Here is a 20,613-nt window from a genome sequence, read left to right on the forward strand (position 1 = left end):
TAGTCCGGTGAAGCTTTTATTTCCCAAGACTACCTTTTCCTCAGATCCTCTAACATCCTGCATACAATATTCAATATGGTAGTACCATTATACCGGCTGTCAGGCACGCCCAAGGAGGCATGATTAGAAGCCCTGGGGCAGGGCTAGTGTCAGTGAAGAGCCCCCACCCCCGACCACTCCTGCCTCATTAGCATATTCAACACTGCAGAATAAAGGAGCATTTTTAAGACTTAAGCTTTAGTGTGAAACATAAAAGATCCTATCAGAGTAAATAAATCTCCATACACACGTCCATAGTTTCAGATAGTTTCAGTTGGGGACAGTCAGAGAATCTGACCAATTCCCTTTAATGATGAGTGCTGTATAACTATGGAGCGGATCAATAGATTGGGCTCAGGAGTCGAACGCACCCCAATCCTGGCACATGTTGGCAGTGTTACTCAGCCATCATTTTCCGCTAACAGCAGTGAGTGAACACCAGTGTTAACCTGTTAAATGCTACTGTCATTCCCTGACAGGGGCATTTACAGTGTGTGTGGCCTGGGGGTTGCACTGTTATTTTGATCTAGCACCTCTCTCGACATGATCATGGGGCGCCAAAGTGTTGCCATTACAGTCGGGGTCCTGCTGAACACTCCCGTACCTGTCATGACAATACTCCAGTGGACACCAGCCCCTGGCTCGTGTTCAAAGGACATCGTGATTTGCATTTTATTCAGAAATACTACACTATTTCTGTATATAGTATAAGCGATTGGATGGTGGCAGGTTCAAGTCCCCTAAGAGGACTAAGAGCTAAAGAAAAAAAAAATGTATTAAAAAAACCATAAAAATTATATTCACCCCTCTTATCCCCCACTTAAAATAAGGTCAAAATGCAGAATAAATTAACCCGATTGGTAAAAACTGTAAAGAAAAACAAAAAACACCATTATTGCAGGTTTTTTGGGTCACTACAGCTGCAAAAAATGTCATTGCAAACAATCAGAATGTCATATCTGCCTCAAAAATGGTGACATAATTTTTTTGTTTACCTTTTTACCATTGAAATAAAAACTATGCAAGTTTGATATTGCCATAATCTTACTGACTTGGAGAATGATATATCCAGGTCATATTTAGTCCACAACGAACGTCATAAAAACAAAACCCAGGAAACAAATTGTAAATTGCGTTTTTTTTTTGTGCTATATCACCTCACTTGGAACTTATTTTCCAGTACATTATATGCTGAAATGAATTGTTTCATTCAAAAGTACAGTACAACTCGGTCCTCAAAAAACAAGCCCTCATAAAGCTATGTGGGCAGAAAAATAAAAAAGGCTAGGGAAGAAAGGGAGGAAAAATCAATGCCGTACAAATGAAAAATGTAACCTTACGGGGTTAAAGAGAACGTCTTATGGAGAACGGACGTGTCCTTATACCTTTATGGTGTATATAGAGGGGTCTCCAAGATCAGGAACTTCCTGCTGTGGTGGACTTTAGCCGGTCAGGCAATACATGGATGGCCCTTCATTATTTTCATCCGTTTGCAATCAGACACTAAGCGGTCCACAAGATACATAATATAGGGGATTCTCTGCAGATACCCACCCTGGTACATGCCAGAGTGGCTCAGTAATGTTATTTCCCGGAGGTTACACCATGTATCTCTTCTCTCAGTATCATTTAATGAATGTATTTTAATACAATGTTACAGTCAACTTGTTTAACAAATTCCTGTTTTCACTGTACGGTGAACTGTAGCGTCTTGCATTACAATGAACGTTAGCGCAGGTCTTATTAGGGAATTATTCTCATGTAGTACAATATGTTCCGCAGGATTTTACTAATATTTCCCCAATCCCCCCTGCTTGTATAATGCATTGTACACTCGGGCTTACTTTTTAACCTTTTGTATCTCTACCCAGAACACAATTTTCTTGCCGCTATGATGCACATCACAGTGTAGCTCGGGTTGATAGGCATTTTTATCTCATTCCCTCATAAGCAGGAGGATGTAGAAGCGCTGTAAATCAGTATAAAATAGACATATTTCCACCGTGAATTGATGTTTTCCATGAATTTTTAAAATCCATAGCCTCATTTTATCATGGCAGTCATCACAGAGGGAACACTAGCAGCCGGGCACATTTTGCTTGGTTTTATTGTTTGTGTAACTGTACAGCTGTAGGTCCAGTAATGTCAAATTATAATTTCTGTTGGATGTTCTTGCAGATATCCTCTGAGAGTCAGAGACCTAGAAATGGGACAGCGAGAAGATTGATGCTGAATACAATAGAAGAAATAACCTGGTTTGGGAATTAAAAAGGAACTTCAAGTGTGTATGCTTCCGCTCACATCTTTGTTACTGCAATATGAGGACTTTTGGATGCTTTTTATTTCTTGTTTTTTGGGCTAGTCAGCCCCAGAAAAGCTGCATGACTCCTCTTCCAGAAAGGACTACTCCTAGCACGGAACCAACATCGGGAGACCTAGAACCCAACCAAGGAAATGACCTGGAAAAAAGCCGCTCGAAGAGAAGCTGGATGTGGAATCAGTTTTTTCTTCTTGAGGAATATACGGGCTCAGATTACCAATATGTTGGCAAGGTATTGTTTCTATCTTCAAGTCTTAAATCTAGATGTTGGATCGGCATGGCAGACAGTGGAGACAGTTGGGTCGAAAAGTGCAGTCTCTCAGTAATTTACTACCGGTGTTATAAAGCTAGCATCTGCTATCGGTAACTAGATGAGTGGCTTCTGGGAGAAGAGAAGAGCTGCCACACTAGATACATGGCCTGCAAATCTCCAACCAATTATAAAAATGTTTGCAGCTAATCATTCCCTTCCCTGACACTTTGGCAGGATTCCTGCTGCATGTGTTGAACAGCATTTTGTGGGATTGAGATATAGGTATTGGGTATTACTGAAAGTGAGAAACACTCTGGTATTTTGCACGTCTTATAATAGAAAAAGTAATATATCAGTGAAAGCTGAAGTTTCCACCCATTCACTCCAGTTTAATATAGGTTATTTCAGGTGAAATTGGATCAAATTGAGTATCTGAATTTCTGTCCTATTTTTGTCCTCACTAAAGAGAATAGGACAAATCTGCATAACCCATACATACTGTGGACTGGGGTGCTGCTGTTTTTACAAGAGGGCAGCAATGTTTTCCTATTCCTATATAATCCCTGTAAAAGAAAAGGGTCAACAAACCGACTCCTCTTATAGATTCCTTTTATTATGTGAGCCATTGGGTTCCAACACTTCAGGAGGTAAGAGGTTGTGTATGCAATGCCTTGTTCTGGCAGACTGTCCATGAATTACATGGTTGACTAATAATTTGAATGGCCGCCAAGCAATGCTACACTTGCCTGGCTGGTCATGGTTTCCTCTGCTGGAGTAGACCCGGATCACATTTAGTGGTTGCTCAAAAGTGTGTTGTATATTAATGTGTTGTCCACTGAAAACAAGATATCACTTATACATAGGATTGGTGGTAATTTTCTGGTCGGTGGGTATCCAACTGCCAGGACCTGCAATGATCAACAGAACAGGGAATTGTTATCCTTGTTAAAAAATGTCCATGATGTCCCAGTTGCCTCTCCGTTCATTCTCTTTGGGGCTGTCGGAAAAAGCCAAGGTCATATGCACTGCCACTCCATTCTAACCCGGATAAAAGTGCCTTGTCCAGCCAATGGGTGCGGACCCCAGCGATGATCAGCAAGTGATCAAAATATCCTGTGAATAGGTGATAACTGGTTTTCGCTGGACAACCGCATTTATTACACCTCCCTTAGTCTGATCTGCTCTTTTTCACACACAATTGGCATGGGTGCAGCTTTATTTTGTACAGTTATTTGTGGAATGCAATACTGAAACGTTAATAACGTATATGGTCCTTTTTTTGCAGTAAATACCCACTCTGCAACCAAAATATTCTACTCATACAACACAAAATGAAACACTGTCACATACTGCTATGATATTTCCCATCTATGTAACTGTATTATAGTGTGCACATTAATGTGTGTGTATATATATATATATATATATATATATATATATATGTATGTATGTATATATATATATATATCCCACCTACAAGGCACCTTCTAAGCTGTCGCATGCAGAACATTTATTATCTAGAACTCCAATGAAAAAAAATGTCTAAGATATTAAATTCAGTCTGTTATTTACCAAATGGGGACTACGAATTATCATAAAATAGACCCAAGATATTAAACATTATTGGGCTAGATGTAAATGAGAGTGAAGTCATATTTTACCATCATTTTATTATGGCGCCTCCACTGATAAGTCTCCATGTTTCCCGGTGCCCTGTGCATGTGTGCCCATATATCCTGCTCCGCAGGTACCAGATATGTACAGCCTGTACAGGTAAGCAGGCGGGGAGCTCATGTAAGCAAGCTGTCACTGTCTATGTGCACCTGAGAGCTGAGCTCAAGCAGAACGCAGAAAGCAGAAACAATATTCTCCGTCTGCAGGATTTCTAAAGAATTGGTTTTCCTTATTGCAAAAAGATGGAAGAATGACTTGTCACTTTCTATAGATGTGTGCGTCTTCTCTCCACACTAGACAGCTGATCTCAGGGACCACTGCCATAGAGAGATGCTGCTTTATAAAACCATTATAGTACAGGACTGTGCTCAGTAATCACATCTGTATGTGACTTGTGATGAGCAGCATGATCCGGCGCTGGTACCTGCTGCGCCATGCACTTACCTATGCACACTCCTACCTGCAGGGTAATAAATAAAGCAGGTAGGAGGCCTTACATCACCTCTCTGGGGGACTTGGAGCTCAATACTGCATGAGTGGCCACAAAATTAGGGGAGAAGATCAGCTGATCACCTGGGTCTGTCTAAATATGACAATCCCTTTAATTAAATGTAAGGTTCTGATATTCTTATGTCTTATAGTGATAGTGTCTTCAGGTAATAGTACAGAAGGAAAACAAGAAGCTTTCTTTATGAGCACAGCCAGTTTGTGAGTCGGTGTCAGTCGTGAGCGAGTGATGTACTTTCCAGTTTTCTGTGCATCTGTGTATTACGCTAGGTGTCATGAGGAATGCAGAGCTGTTTATTTTTTACCAACCATCTGCACATTTGCTCGCTATGGATCGGTCTTTTCAACATTTCTACCAATATGTTTTAATTGTGGAATGATGATTGAAATGTTTATACTTTTCATGTTTCTGCATGTTGAAAATGAAGCATAACCAGACCAAATATAAGAGTATGTTCACTCAACGTCTTTTAGACCCCAAGGAAGACGCTGCAAGGAAACGCCGGAGGTTTTTCTCCTGAAGCTCCTGTTTAAAGGGAAGGTGCCACCAGTTTTCTTGTAGTTTGTTTTTTTGTGAAATTAAGCTTAAAATAGTAAATAAAATGTATTAATGCAATGTTTGCACTGTTTGCAAACATTTCTATATGAAAAATATTATATATTTTCTTACAAATATATATATTGACCACTAGGGGGAGCATTTTCCGTTTTAGACCTCAAGCAGCTATAGTAAGACTTACCAGCTTTACTGTTAGCTGGAAAATTGGGGCAGTAACTGCTGACATCACCATTTCCCTCCCCTTTTGGGTGGTCTAACATCCCTGGGGCAGAATGAAGGGCAGCATCACAGGGCAGAGCCATTTTGTGTGTGACTGCCCTGTGATCTGCTATCACCAGCAGTTTATAGTTTATGTGGTGTTTATGTATGGAGCAGCATTGTCTGAGCAGAGCTGTCTGTGACTCATCCCTCAGTAAGATAAGAAGGAGCTCCAGGTCTGCAGTGAATGGCCAGGCATTGTGCAGGGAGGGGAGAGATACATTGTATGGTAGAGAGAGGTGTCAGATGTCACCTCTCTCTGCAGGCTGTGGATGCAGCTTAATGGAGTGACTGGAGCTCCTGTGATAGAGTAAGTGGAGCTCAGCAGAGAGCACTGGGCTATAGTAAAATGGCTGCTAGTCACACCTACAGCAGTGAGTTGTGCAGCCCACAGAGGCGTGCCCAGCTCACTGCTAACACCTCTCCAATGTTAAAGATAGGGTCAGCGCCGGTCTATTATCTCCTATGTCCATGGGGTGCTGTAAAATGACACTGTTAGTGCCCTGCTACTGCTGCAAAACCAAGATGTCAGCCCCCAGTTCCTTCTTTAAACACATATAACACACGAAATCTGTTTCACATGCATTTAAAACTTGGCTATAGCAGCATGTTATGCTACATTACAGTGATTTATTAATGATCTACAAACGCGGTACCTTACCTTTAAGGCGTCTTGCTGGTCGTTTTTTGCCGCAGCTTTGCCACTGTCATATTTTTGTTTATACTTGTACGTATACAATAGTGAGCGGCTTCCTGAAGAATGGTCAGGTCTCTTCTTCTAACTACTTTGCATCTTTTCAAAACAGGAAGAAAAAGCACAAAAGGCTAAACATATGGACAGCACGTCATTTTTACATTGGAGTGCACATGTTTATTCTTTTTATTTAGTGCTTTTTCAAGCAGTTTATGGTGTGTACCCACCTTAAAAAGATGTTGTGTGCAAATATCCTAAGGTGGTGCTCTCACTTGACATTTAGATGCATGTTTTTTTAGCTAAAACTTGGACTTTTTAAAGAAAATAATTCAAAATTATTGTATTGATTTGATTACTGATTTAGAGAGAAAAGCTTAAAAGCTTATACAGTCAAATTTCACATGTAGCAAAAGTGCATATGTAGTAAAAATGTACATGTGGGGCAATAAAAGTTACCAAGTGACCAGTGGGTCATTCACTACAGAAACATGGAAGCTACAAGATTAGACAGACATCCATACTCTCCCACAAACTGTTTCCATGCTCACATATCTCTCATACTCTGCTATCAGGATCCCCATCTTACACAAACTACTCCCATGGTCTTCACCTCTTGCACAGAAAGCTTTCCATGGTCATGTCTCACACAGATGTCTCCCTATGCCCTTATCACTCTTACAGACTGCTCCAAATGGTCCTCCCTCTGTTGCGCAGACTTCTCCACATGATCCTTCCTCTGTTGCACACACTTCTCCACATGATCCTTCCTCTGTTGCACAGACTTCTCCACTTGATCCTTCCTCTGTTGCATAGACTTCTCCGCATGGTCCTCCCTCTGTTGCACAGACTACTTCACATGGCCCTCCCTGTGTTGCGCAGACTTCTCCACATGGTCCTTACTCTGTTGCGCAGACTTCTCCACATGGTCCTCACTCTGTTGCACAGACTTCTCCACATGGTCCTCCCTCTGTTGCGCAGACTTCTCCACATGGTCCTCACTCTGTTGCACAGACGTCTCCACATGGTCCTCACTCTGTTGCACAGACTTCTCCACATGGTCCTCCCTCTGTTGCGCAGACTTCTCCACATGGTCCTCCCTCTGTTGCACAGACATCTCCACATGGTCCTCCCTCTGTTGCACATACTTCTCCACATGGTCCTCCCTCTATTGCACGGACTTCTCCACATGGTCCTCCCTCTGTTGCGCAGACTTCTCCACATGGTCCTCCCTCTGTTGCACAGACATCTCCACATGGTCCTCCCTCTGTTGCACATACTTCTCCACATGGTCCTCCCTCTATTGCACAGACTTCTCCACATGGTCCTCCCTCTGTTGCACAGACTACCCCACATGGTCTTCCTTCTCTTGCACAGACTGCTTCTACATGGTCCTCCGTCTGTTGCACAGATTGATCCACCTGGTCCTTCCTCTGTTGCACATAGTGTTCTACATGGTCCTCCACCTTTTGCACAGACTTCTCCACATGGCCCTCACTCTGTTGCACAGACGTCTCCACATGGTCCTCACTCTGTTGCACAGACTTCTCCACATGGTCCTCCCTCTGTTGCACAGACATCTCCACATGGTCCTCCCTCTGTTGCACATACTTCTCCACATGGTCCTCCCTCTATTGCACGGACTTCTCCACATGGTCCTCCCTCTGTTGCGCAGACTTCTCCACATGGTCCTCCCTCTGTTGCGCAGACTTCTCCACATGGTCCTCACTCTGTTGCACAGACTTCTCCACATGGTCCTCCCTCTGTTGCGCAGACTTCTCCACATGGTCCTCCCTCTGTTGCACAGACATCTCCACATGGTCCTCCCTCTGTTGCACATACTTCTCCACATGGTCCTCCCTCTATTGCACGGACTTCTCCACATGGTCCTCCCTCTGTTGCGCAGACTTCTCCACATGGTCCTCCCTCTGTTGCACAGACATCTCCACATGGTCCTCCCTCTGTTGCACATACTTCTCCACATGGTCCTCCCTCTATTGCACAGACTTCTCCACATGGTCCTCCCTCTGTTGCACAGACTACCCCACATGGTCTTCCTTCTCTTGCACAGACTGCTTCTACATGGTCCTCCGTCTGTTGCACAGATTGATCCACCTGGTCCTTCCTCTGTTGCACATAGTGTTCTACATGGTCCTCCACCTTTTGCACAGACTTCTCCACATGGCCCTCACTCTGTTGCACAGACGTCTCCACATGGTCCTCACTCTGTTGCACAGACTTCTCCACATGGTCCTCCCTCTGTTGCGCAGACTTCTCCACATGGTCCTCCCTCTGTTGCACAGACATCTCCACATGGTCCTCCCTCTGTTGCACATACTTCTCCACATGGTCCTCCCTCTATTGCACGGACTTCTCCACATGGTCCTCCCTCTGTTGCACAGATATCTCCACATGGTCCTCCCTCTGTTGCACATACTTCTCCACATGGTCCTCCCTCTATTGCACGGACTTCTCCACATGGTCCTCCCTCTGTTGCGCAGACTTCTCCACATGGTCCTCCCTCTGTTGCACAGACATCTCCACATGGTCCTCCCTCTGTTGCACATACTTCTCCACATGGTCCTCCCTCTATTGCACGGACTTCTCCACATGGTCCTCCCTCTGTTGCACAGATATCTCCACATGGTCCTCCCTCTGTTGCACATACTTCTCCACATGGTCCTCCCTCTATTGCACGGACTTCTCCACATGGTCCTCCCTCTGTTGCGCAGACTTCTCCACATGGTCCTCCCTCTGTTGCACAGACATCTCCACATGGTCCTCCCTCTGTTGCACATACTTCTCCACATGGTCCTCCCTCTATTGCACAGACTTCTCCACATGGTCCTCCCTCTGTTGCACAGACTTCCCCACATGGTCTTCCTTCTCTTGCACAGACTGCTTCTACATGGTCCTCCGTCTGTTGCACAGATTAATCCACCTGGTCCTTCCTCTGTTGCACATAGTGTTCTACATGGTCCTCCACCTTTTGCACAGACTTCTCCAAATGGTCCTCCCTCTGTTGCACAGACATCTCCACATGGTCCTTCCTCTGTTGCACAGACTTCTCCATATGGTCCTCCCTCTGTTACTCAGACTGCTTCATGTGCTCCTTCCTCTGCTGCACAGACTTCCCCACATGGGCTTCCCTCTCTTGCACAGACTGCTTCTACATGGTCCTCTGTCTGTTGCACAGATTGATCCACCTGGTCCTTCCTCTGTTGCACATAGTGTTCTACATGGTCCTCCACCTTTTGCACAGACTTCTCCACATGATCCTGTCTCTGTTGCGCCGACTTCTCCACGTGGTCCATGCTCCATGTGTTCCTCCCTCTGTTATACATACTTGACCATGTGCTCCTCACTCTGTTATACATTACCATGTGGTCCTCGCTCTATTGCACAGGCTGCTTCTCTGGTACACAGGTTGCCTCCTTGTGCCCATACCCCATCTTACACAGACAGTTTATTATGCCACCCTTTCTCAAACGCCTTTAAATTACACTCTCGTTCCAGTGACTCCATGGTCAGTAGCAAAAATGTAAACCGATTGTTCATCTTTCCTCCTTGCACTGATCGGCTACACACCTCTCCTCTCTATAAACGTGAAGAGAACTTCATCAGCACGTAATCATTAAGGACAGCTCAGAGAGGACAGTGGACTTCTATGTACCGCTCAGTGGCCTGCTTCTACCTACAGTTACAGAAGATGGTGTCCAAAGATGACACTTGCAACTTTTCCCCCAAACCGTTGCGATTGCTCTCTATCCAGTCAATCCTTTTTTCCTATGTGGCAGGATGCTAAGGCAGCCCTCTGTATCTGCTCAGCTTGGTCACGTGTTCACACTGGCCTTGGATTCTATACAAGCAGATACTCTACATTCACACTTTATTATTACGACTCACTACCCACTCATCTTTATGGTTTGTAATTGGTTATTTTAGCATTTAGTGACATTGTCTATGATTGACAATTATCTCAGTAAACTGACACTTATTACACAAAACAGCATAATTATACCAGCAATAGTGTAGTGTCAAACACATCACCAATATTTGCTCATTCTTGTCCATTCTTGCCTCATAATTTTACTAATGTGAGTGTATACCTTTAAGTGCTACAGAAAACACTCCTAGTTTCTAATTTGATAGTAGAATGAGCGATAGAGTTGACTTTTACATTGGGAATTAGTTGCATCTGCCCGGGTTCTTTTGAACCATATGTTGGAATTCCCCGTGTGACAGAAGAAGCGATTGCTTACCTTCAGGTGAGAAATGTGTGTGCATCACTCTTTAAAAAATAAAAAAGAACTATAAAAGAAATTTAGCAGTCCCATTAAATTTTATTTCCCAGACGATGAATAATATATTTACAGTTGTTTCGAGACCGCTTATTTCACAATTTTAAATATTTAGTGGGGGTTCTTAGCTTCTCTGCTGAGTCTGAATTTGGAATGAAAAAGATGAAAACCTAAACACACAGTGGATTATCTCTATATATTTAAGGCTAGCTTTTATATTACTTTTTTATTACTTAAAAATGAAAAAGTAAGCAAGAGTGAAATGATAACAACTGCTGTCTCTTTATATGAGTTTCCAGTTCTTAGTTCCATATTCATTGATTGCATTTAAAGGGGATATGTCATAAAAAAATGACCTTTTGTTTAAAAAGTTTTGGTGTTACATATAGTTTTCAAAATTTTTTCCAATTTCTTTTTATTTGTGTTTAAAATCAAAATGAGAAATCTTGCATTGATCACAATGGCCACTGGGGCTCTTTTTAGACTGTTTGTGTCTTTCAAGAGGAGTTGACAGCAGGCTCATTATCATAACAGGCAGAATTAAAATGATCAGTAACATTTCTCTACTGATAACACAGGATCTACCATTCGCAGTAGGAATGTCACAGCTCCACTTGCTCCCCTTGCTCGCCATCCCTTTTCCATGACTTTTGCACACACTCATTAGCTGGTTAAATATAAAAGATAGGTTCTGAATCAGCCTGTTGCTACTAATGTGCATGTAGATTTCTTGAGTCTAGAGCAGCCCTAGTGGCCACTGTGAAAATTGAAATACCGTATATACTCGAGTATAAGCCGAGAATTTCAGCCCATTTTTTTTAGGCTGAAATTGCCCCTCTCGGCTTATACTCGAGTCATACCCAGGGGTCGGCAGGGGAGGGGGAGCGGCAGCTGACTAATAATACTCACCTGCTCCTGGCGCGGTCCCTGCACGTCCCTGGTTCTCCGGCGCCGGCAGCTTCTTCCTGTAGTGAACGATCACATGGTACCACTCATTACAGTAATGAATATGGACCCGGCTCCTCTCCCGTAGGGGTGGAGCCACATATTCATTACTGTAATGAGCGGTACCATGTGATCGTTCACTACAGGAAGAAGCTGCTGGCGCCGGAGAAGCAGAGACTGCACCGCGCCAGGAGCAGGTGAGTATAACGCAGTGCGCGACATCACCTGTTCCCCATTCCACCGACAGCCGCCACTGCGTTTTCCCCATCCTCTGCAGTGCCGCTCAGGTCAGAGGGCGTGGTAACTGCCTGAACGTCAGTGCAGAGGGCACTGAAGACACAGCGGTGGCCGTCGGGGGAACGCAAACCGGTGAAAATAGCACGTGCCGGGGGCCTGAGAGGTGAGTATGTCATTTTTTTTTTTAATCGCAGCAACAGCAAATGGGGCAAATGTCTGTATGGAGCATCTTATGGGGCCATGTGCAGCATTCTATGGGCCAAATATCTGTATGGGGCCACGTGCAGCATTATATGGGGCAAATATCTGTATGGGGCATTTTATGGGGCCATGTGCAGCATTATATGGGGCAAACATATCTATGGAGCATCTTATGGAGCCATAAAAGCATTTGTGGAGCATTATATGGGGCAAATGTCTGTATGGAGCATCTTATGGGGTCATAATCAACATTTGTGCAGCATTGTATGGGGCATATTTTAATATGGAGCATCTTATGGGGCCCATCATAAACTGTATGGAGCATTATATGGGGCTCTTGATTCAATATGGATATTCAAAAACACTTAAACTACTGATGTCTCAATTAATTTTACTTTTATTGGTATCTATTTTTATTTTTGAAATTTACCAGCAGCTGCTGCATTTACCACCCTAGGCTTATACTCGAGTCATTAAGTTTTCTCAGTTTTTTTTGTGGCAAAATTAGGGTTATACTCGGGTCGGCTTATACTCGAGTATATACGGTATTTCTAATTATTTTGTTAACACAATAATGATATTAAAAAATTTTGTCAATGTTTTTGGTTTTTTGTACATTTTGTACAATAACAGTAGGTGATTTTCTCATTTCCTCTTATATCATTCTGCTTACATTATGGTAACCTCCATAGATAAACCTAATTACTATGATGGTTGGGTCATTTTTCATCCATGGATTTTCTATGTATTGCTTTCCCATTGCCCATGTCATATTGCTGTCTTTCTTGTTGGCAGCTAGGCATGTTAAGGTTCGGAGAGCATAATCCATACAGGCACATGTACTGGTGTCAGCTTGTGGTCACAGGTTTTTTAAGTAGTGAGCGGTAGAGCCAGATTAACATTGGACCTTATGTATACAGCTGATGTTGCCCTTTACATTGGATCAGTCTCTATTTCATTTTTCCCATACTATTTATTGGATGCAAGTTTTGTTATATGGGGTACAAGGCCTAAAGTAAGGACACCAAGCTCAATAAGATTTTGACGTCTGACACAGGCTACCATGGAAATGTCATGTCTTCATCTTCACTCGAAAGGAATCCCAGAATATATTCATGCCTTTGCTTTCCTGATTGTAGAAAATAAAATGTATAGATAATTTGATATATTTTATTATAGTATGAATTCTTGAAGATCATGGTAAATTACCTTTACTTGACATCATTAGCAGGACTTTACTTTAATCTTAAAAGGGTTGTCCAGAACTTACCATATACTGTATATTGGTGACCCTTCCTAGGGAAAAGTCGCTCTTGGGTACTGCAGCTCAGTCCCTAATGCTCCTAAATTAAATCTGAGCTGCAATTTTTGAGCACGACTAATACAGAGTGTACAGAGCTATTCTCTTCTGGGTCTGCACACTGCATACATCCAATTGCAGCCAGAGCTGCACATAGCTACAGGGTGGAGGTGCTTGCTGGTGACAGAATGGCTCTGTACACTCTGTATTAGCCGTGCTCAAAAACTGCAGCTCAGATATAATTTAGGAGCAAGCATTAGGGACTGAGCTGCAGTACCCGATGAGCAGCCATTCGGGTTATGGCACATTCTAGTCTGTCATGGAGGCTATTGAAGCAAGCAAAAAGTGAAAAATATTAAAAAACTAAAAAAAATGTAAAAGGTAAAATCACCCCATTCAAAATATAACAATAAACAGAAAAATCAAACATACACATATTTGTATACCACATCGCAAAACGGTGTAGCGAGAAAAAAGTCAAAGCACCAGAATTACGTTTCTGTTGGTCGCTGCAACATTGCATTAAAATGCAATAACGGGCGATCAAAAGATCTTATCTGCACCAAAATGGAATAATTAAAAACGTCAGCTCGGTGCGCAAAAAATAAGCCCTAACTCAGCCCAAGATCACGAAAAATGGAGACGCTACGGGTATCGGAATATGGCGCAATTTTTTTTAGCAAAGTTTGGAATTTTTTTTCACCACTTTGATAAAAAAGAGCCTAGACATGTTTGGTGTCTATGAACTCATAATGACCTGGAGAATTAAAATGGCAAGTCAGTTGTGGCATTTAGTGAACCTAGCAAAATAGCCAAACAAAAAACAACTGTAGGATTGCACTTTTTTTGCAATTTCACCACTTTGAATTTTTTTCCCGTTTTCAAGGACACGATATGTTAAAACCAATGGTGTCGTTCAAAAGTACAAGACGTCCCCAAAAAGTCCTCACATGGCCATATTGATGGAAAAATAAAAAAGTTATGGCTCTGGGAAGAAGGGGAGCAAAAAATGAAAACGTAAAACCAAAAATATCTCCAGTCATGAAGGGGTTAAAATCCTTTAACATACAGTGCTAACATTATTGCTCTGAGGGAGGCAAAATAAACCAAACAAAATGAGCTTTCACTTTCCTCCCGGTGTCCAACTCTCCCCTTTGTCACTGCTCCATTGCTGATGAGTGATCAAGTCGGCAGCTCTGCAGCCAATCCATGAGCTCAAGAAAAACCAGAGTAGCAGGGAGAAGAATTGCTGGACCCCAGGGGGGTGAATAATTTTTTCGCTAGGATATTTTTTCCAGCATGAGGCTTTGGAACAATAATCTTTGAAAATGAACAACTGCTATAACACGGCATGGGCCTTACACTGAGGGATTAACGAGATGTTGGCGTATACTATGCTGAATTCATGTCTTTGTTGTGAATTAGAGAGTTTTGAGGTCAGTTTCTAAACATTAAAGTAGGTTATCAGGTAAATAAAAACAGTATTAATGAAAAGGAAATGTTAAAGAGGATCTGTTACCTCTCCTGACATGTCTGTTATGGTAAATCATTGTATTCCCTATGATGTTACAATTCTGGAACATCTTTATATTTAACTCCGCGTACTGCCATTCTTCTGTTACTCCTCCTAAAAGTGTCCCAATAACTTGTTAAGGTACCGTTACACTAAGCAACGCTCCAGCGATATAGACAACGATCCGACCTAAAATAGATCGCTGGAGCGTCGCTGTTAGGTCGCTGTAGAGACGTCAAACACAGCAGCTCCAGAACGATGCAGGAGCGATCCAGTGACGTAACGGCGACTCACTTATCGTTCTCGCTCCATGTAAAAACATTGCTGACATCGTTGCTTTTGCTGTCAAGCATGACGATACACGCCGATCTAGCGACCAAATAAAGTTCCAGACTTCTAGCTCCGACCAGCGATATAACAGCGGGATCCAGATCGCTGCTGTGTGTCAAACTCAACGAGATCGCTATCCAGGACACTGCAACTTCACGGATCGTTGTCGTTCTCGTTGGAAAGTTGTTTAGTGTGAAGGTACCTTTACTGTTCCTCTTATCTAAGGGGCGTGAAACTACCCAGACTGATTGTATAATTGTCAGCACTGAGTAAACGCTATTAGAGTGTGAGGACACACCACAATCTGGTTATATCCAATTATCAAATTATTTATACATTTCCTAAAGGAATAACAGAGGAACATCACAACATAACACAGAGATATTTCTAAAGGTGCTATTGACATGAAATTCTCACCAGATGTCTGTAACAACCCATCCGATCCACACAGGCAAACAAATCAAGCCACAGATGTTCATAAATTATGTTGTGTGCAATAATGAAAAATGACACAGGGAAAAAGTATTGAACACATGAAGAAAGAGAGGTGCAAAAAGCCTCATGACACCGCTGAAATCTATCAGTAATTGGAAAGCAATCCTGCTATTTAGTGAAAAATAATATCAGCTGATTCAACTAAAGGCCTATAAAAAGGTTTCTTGTTACCAAGTTTCCACAAGAGAAACATCTCAAGATGGGTAAAAGCAGTGAGCTGTCTCAAGACCTTTGCAACCTTATTGTGGCATTGGTTACAGAAGAATTTCTAAATTACTGAAAGTTCCAGTGAGCACTGTTGGGGCCATAATTTGGAAGTGTAAAAAACATCACCATAAACCAGCCACGACCTGGTGCTCCTCCCAAGATGTCAGACAGAGGAGTGAAAAGAATTATCAGAAGTATTGTGTAAGAGCCAAGGAGAGCTACAGAAACACCTGGAACCAGCAGGTACAATTGTTTCAAAGAAAATAATAAGTAATGCACTCAAACTTCATAGTTTGTATGCACATTCACCACACAAGACTCCATTGCTGAACAAAAAGCATGTTCAAATGCAGTTAATATTTGCTCAAAAACATTTAGACAAGCCTGTGAAATACTTGGAGGGATAATATACAGTAGTCTGGCTTCATGTAATTGAATGAAGGATGAATGGAGAAATGTACAGCGATATTACTGATAAAAATCTGCTGCCATGTACCAGAGTGATGAAGATGGAACGATAGTGGACATTTCAGAATGACAATGATCCAAATACACAGCCAAGGAAACTCTAAATTTGATTCAGAGAGAGAAAATAAAGCTGCTAGAATGGCCCAGTCAATCACTTGACCTGAATCGAATAGAAAATGTATGAAAGAAAGTAAAGCTCAGAGTTCAGAGAATCAGCCCACAGGAGCGTAAGGATTTGAAAAGTGTTTGTGTGAAAGAATGGGCCAAAATCACACCTGAGCAATGCATGACACTAGGTTCTCCATACAGTAGGTGTCTTGACGCTGTCATCACCAGCCAAGGCTTCTGTACAAAATATTACCATATTTTTCGGACTAGCTTCCTGTGATGGAGGAGAAAGCTGGCGTAAATGCCTTAAAACATTCTCTCTCTCTCACACTCTCTCTTTATTCTGGCATTTGATAAATATTAATAATTATGGTAATCCTCATTGACCTAAAAGAGGAAAGGTTTAATCTGATTTCATATCAGATATTGACAAAAATATGCATATACGGTATTTTTCGGATTATAAGATGCACTTTTGTTCCCCCAAATTTTTTGGGGAAAGTGGGGGGGTGTCTTATAATCCGAATCTGTGTGCTGTGCTGTAGAGTAGGGGGAGCAGCTCTGGAGTGGTGTCAGGGGGCTGGAGTGGGCTGGCTGGAGGCTGCAGAGACAGCAGGAGGTCCTGTTCTCCCGCTCATTAGCCTCATGTAATATTCACTGCACCTGCTGTCCATCACCTCGGTGCTGAAGCTGCACGAGTCGATGGACAGGAGAGCAGCGAATATTACATTTGCCTGCATCTCCCCCCCTCCCATCATGGATATGGCCCCCCGGTCACTCTTATATGCCCCCCCTGTGCTGCTGGCAGGCACATGATAAAATAACAAACACTTAACTCACCTTCTGATGATGGCTCCGTGCTCACAGCTCCTCGATTGTGCTTCCTGTGTCTGTGCTGACATCCGATCATGTGATCGGCACAGCACAGTGATGACATCACTGTGTGCCCAGGTCACATGATCTGATGCCTGGGAAACAGGAAGCGCAAGTGAGGAACTATGAGCATGGAGCCATCATCAGAAGGTGAGATAAATGTTTATTATTTTATCATGTGCCTGCCAGCAGCACAGGGAGGGATGTGTCTGCCAGCAGCACAGGGGGGCATGTGTCTGCCAGCAGCACAGGGGGATGTGTCTTCCAGCAGCACAGGGGGGGCACGTGTCTGCCAGCAGCACAGGGGGGGCACGTGTCTGCCAGCAGCACAGGGGGGCACGTGTCTGCCAGCAGCAAGGGGGGCATGTGTCTGCCAGCAGCACGGGGGGCACGTGTCTGCCAGCAGCACAGGGGGGCACGTGTCTGCCAGCAGCATGGGGGGCACGTGTCTGCCAGCAGCACAGGGGGGGCTGTGTCTGCCAGCAGCACAGGGGGGCATGTGTCTGCCAGCAGCACGGGGGGCACGTGTCTGCCAGCAGCACAGGGGGGCACGTGTCTGCCAGCAGCACAGGGGGGCACGTGTCTGCCAGCAGCACAGGGGGGCTGTGTCTGCCAGCAGCACAGGGGAGCTGTGTCTGCCAGCAGCACAGGGGGGCACGTGTCTGCCAGCAGCACGGGGGGCATGTGTCTGCCAGCAGCACAGGGGGGCTGTGTCTGCCAGCAGCACAGGGGGGGCTGTGTCTTCCAGCAGCACAGGGGGGCATGTGTCTGCCAGCAGTACAGGGGGCATATAGTGACCGGGGGGGCTGTACCTGTCAGCAGCACAGGGGGTATATTGTGACCCAGTGGGGCATGTGTCTGCCAGCACAGGGGGGCATATAGTGACCCAGGGTGGCATGTGTTTCCCAGCACAGGGGGGCATATAGTGACCCAGGGGGGCATGTGTCTGCCAGGAGCACAGGGGGCATATAGTGAACCTGGGGGGCATGTGCCTGCCAGCAGCACAGGGGGGCATATAGTGAACCAGGGGGGCATGTGCCTGCCAGCAGCACAGGGGGGCATGTCCCTGCCAGCAGCACAAGAGGACATATTGTGACCAGGGGGCATGTGCCTGACAGCATAGGGGGGCATATAGTGACCCAGGGGGGCATGTGTCTGCCAGCAGCACAGGGGGGCATATAGTGACCAGGGAGGCATGTGCCTGACAGCAGCACAGGGGGGCATGTGCCTGACAGCAGCACAGGGGGGCATGTGCCAGCACAAGGATGGGGGTTATATAGATACCAGGATGAGGAACATATGATTTGTAAGACGGACACTGGAATTATAAGACAGACCCCCCATTTAACATAAAAAATTATTTTTTTCTCTTTTTCTTCACCAAATTTGGGGGTGCGTCTTATAATCAGGTGCGTCTTATAAAGCAAAAAATACAGATGTCTTTTTATATAGTGTATGTAAACTTCTAGTTTCAGCTGTATATATATACAGCTCTGGCAAAAATTAAGAGACCACTGCAAAATGTTCAGTTTGTCTGATTTTTCTCTTTATAGGTATATTTTTTGAGTAAAATGTAAATTGTTCTTTTATTCTATAAGCTTCTGACAACATGTATCCGAATTTCCAAGCAATCAATTTTGTATTTTTTTTTCTGACAAAAAAAATGGTCATAATTAAAAAAAAAACGAAACAGGGCTTTCAGATCTCAAATAATGCAAAGAAAACAAGCTCATAATCATTTAGAAACAACAATACTAATGTTTTAACTTGGGAAGAGTACAGAAATCAATATTTTGTGGAATAACCATGATTTTTAATCACAATGAGAAAAAGTAGTAGATACTCCAGCTCCGAAAATGGTAAAAGTCTTTATTAATCCAAAATGTAAAAGGATAATCCAACACTCATCATGGACATGTAGGTGAAAAAAACATTATGGCTACGCGTTTCGATCCACACGGATCTTACTCATGCCTATAAAATTTACACAGTGAATGCTGCACATATAAAGATGATTGACCAATCATAGCACTTTGCATAGTCATGTGACTAGCCCGGAAAGGTCCTAAATATATACAATAAAGATCGTAAAGTGCCAATGCGATAAAATATCTAAAAACAGAAAAATAATTTTAAAATATCAACAATAGTGATATAGTATTTCATTTCTCTTATTGAGACCTGCGGGAAAGCGAGTATTGAGGCTATAAATCCAAAACGCCTCTCTTGCTGCTGCCTGGCGTTCCGGTCAGAACGAACTCTCGTGCTCGACATCTGGTGGTCTGGTTGGTGAGCTGGCTACGGCTTTTAGCCGTTTTCTTTTTATATATTTGCTGGACATTTGTGACCTTGCCGTGGTCTCCTGACTTATATCCTCCAATATCACACTCAAGTGGATTTGTTTGGTGTATTGTTTGTTTCATTTCTATCTTCATCTTGTAAACCACTATGCAATCCCAAGAGAGACTGGCTAAAGCAGCTCAGGTGTTTAATAACACGAGCTCTGAATTAGCAGGGAGTAGTGACTTCACCACACATTTGAATGAAGCTGAAAAACTTATGAAATTAGAAACAAGATTGTGGTGGAATCAAACTACCCTACAAAACTACGTGGCTAAAGACATGATTCCACGTGGTTTAAGAATTAAGAAAATTTAAACTACTCCTTTTTCTGAAGAATTTAAAAAGAAATGGAATCAAATTCTCTCTAACTGCTCATTGAATTTAATGAAACTGATTATAAGAAATGAACAAATAAAATTAGAGGAAACTCAAATAAATGTGGAAAAAATAAATAATACTCTGGAAGAGTTTAAAATGTTGCCACTTTTTGAGTCCTCTTTGAAACACATGAGAGAAAATGTTAGCACATTGGAAAATGAAATTATGAGTAGAAAGAGACGCAAACTTGAGAGAGATCTCAATGATTATATGACGGACAGTGTTTATGAGTGGGGAAAATGGGAAAAATTGTACAAATCCCCAAAACCCATTTTGAAAAAAAGCCATGCTCGTAGTAAATCAACCGATAGACCCCAGGTGAATTTTACATCAACGGAGTTTGACTCGTCGGACACCAATGCCAGCACATCTGATGCGTCTATTATAAGCAATACTCGAGAGAATAGAAAGAGATTTGTAAAAACATAAAAAAACGGAAAAGAAGAGCAGGGAGAAAGCACAAGAAATCAACAAGGGATAATGACCCGGCAAAGGAAAAAACGCAGACAATAATCACGAGCAATGTGGTCAATTTATCCTCTCAATCTCTCACAGAGGATCAACTAAATGTGCTGGCTTTAGGTCTCAACTTTGTACCGGATTCTGATTTTAA

At 43.1% G+C, this 20,613-nt stretch overlaps 1 protein-coding gene across 5 annotated transcripts in view; it reads left to right on the plus strand.

The window, feature by feature from the left end:
* The window catches only part of LOC143782357 (cadherin-6-like), a 428,058-nt gene that overhangs the window by 166,221 nt on the left and 241,224 nt on the right, over positions 1 to 20,613 (plus strand). For all 5 annotated transcript variants that reach the window (XM_077269722.1, XM_077269721.1, XM_077269720.1 and 2 more), the window contains one exon: positions 2,218 to 2,591. In XM_077269722.1, the coding sequence (XP_077125837.1) occupies positions 2,358 to 2,591 (234 nt within the window). In that variant the 5' untranslated portion in view covers positions 2,218 to 2,357. The remainder of the gene's footprint in view (positions 1 to 2,217; positions 2,592 to 20,613) is intronic.

This window comes from Ranitomeya variabilis, chromosome 6 (genome assembly GCF_051348905.1).
Source record: "Ranitomeya variabilis isolate aRanVar5 chromosome 6, aRanVar5.hap1, whole genome shotgun sequence".
In the NCBI taxonomy this organism is placed as follows: Eukaryota; Metazoa; Chordata; class Amphibia; order Anura; family Dendrobatidae; genus Ranitomeya; species Ranitomeya variabilis.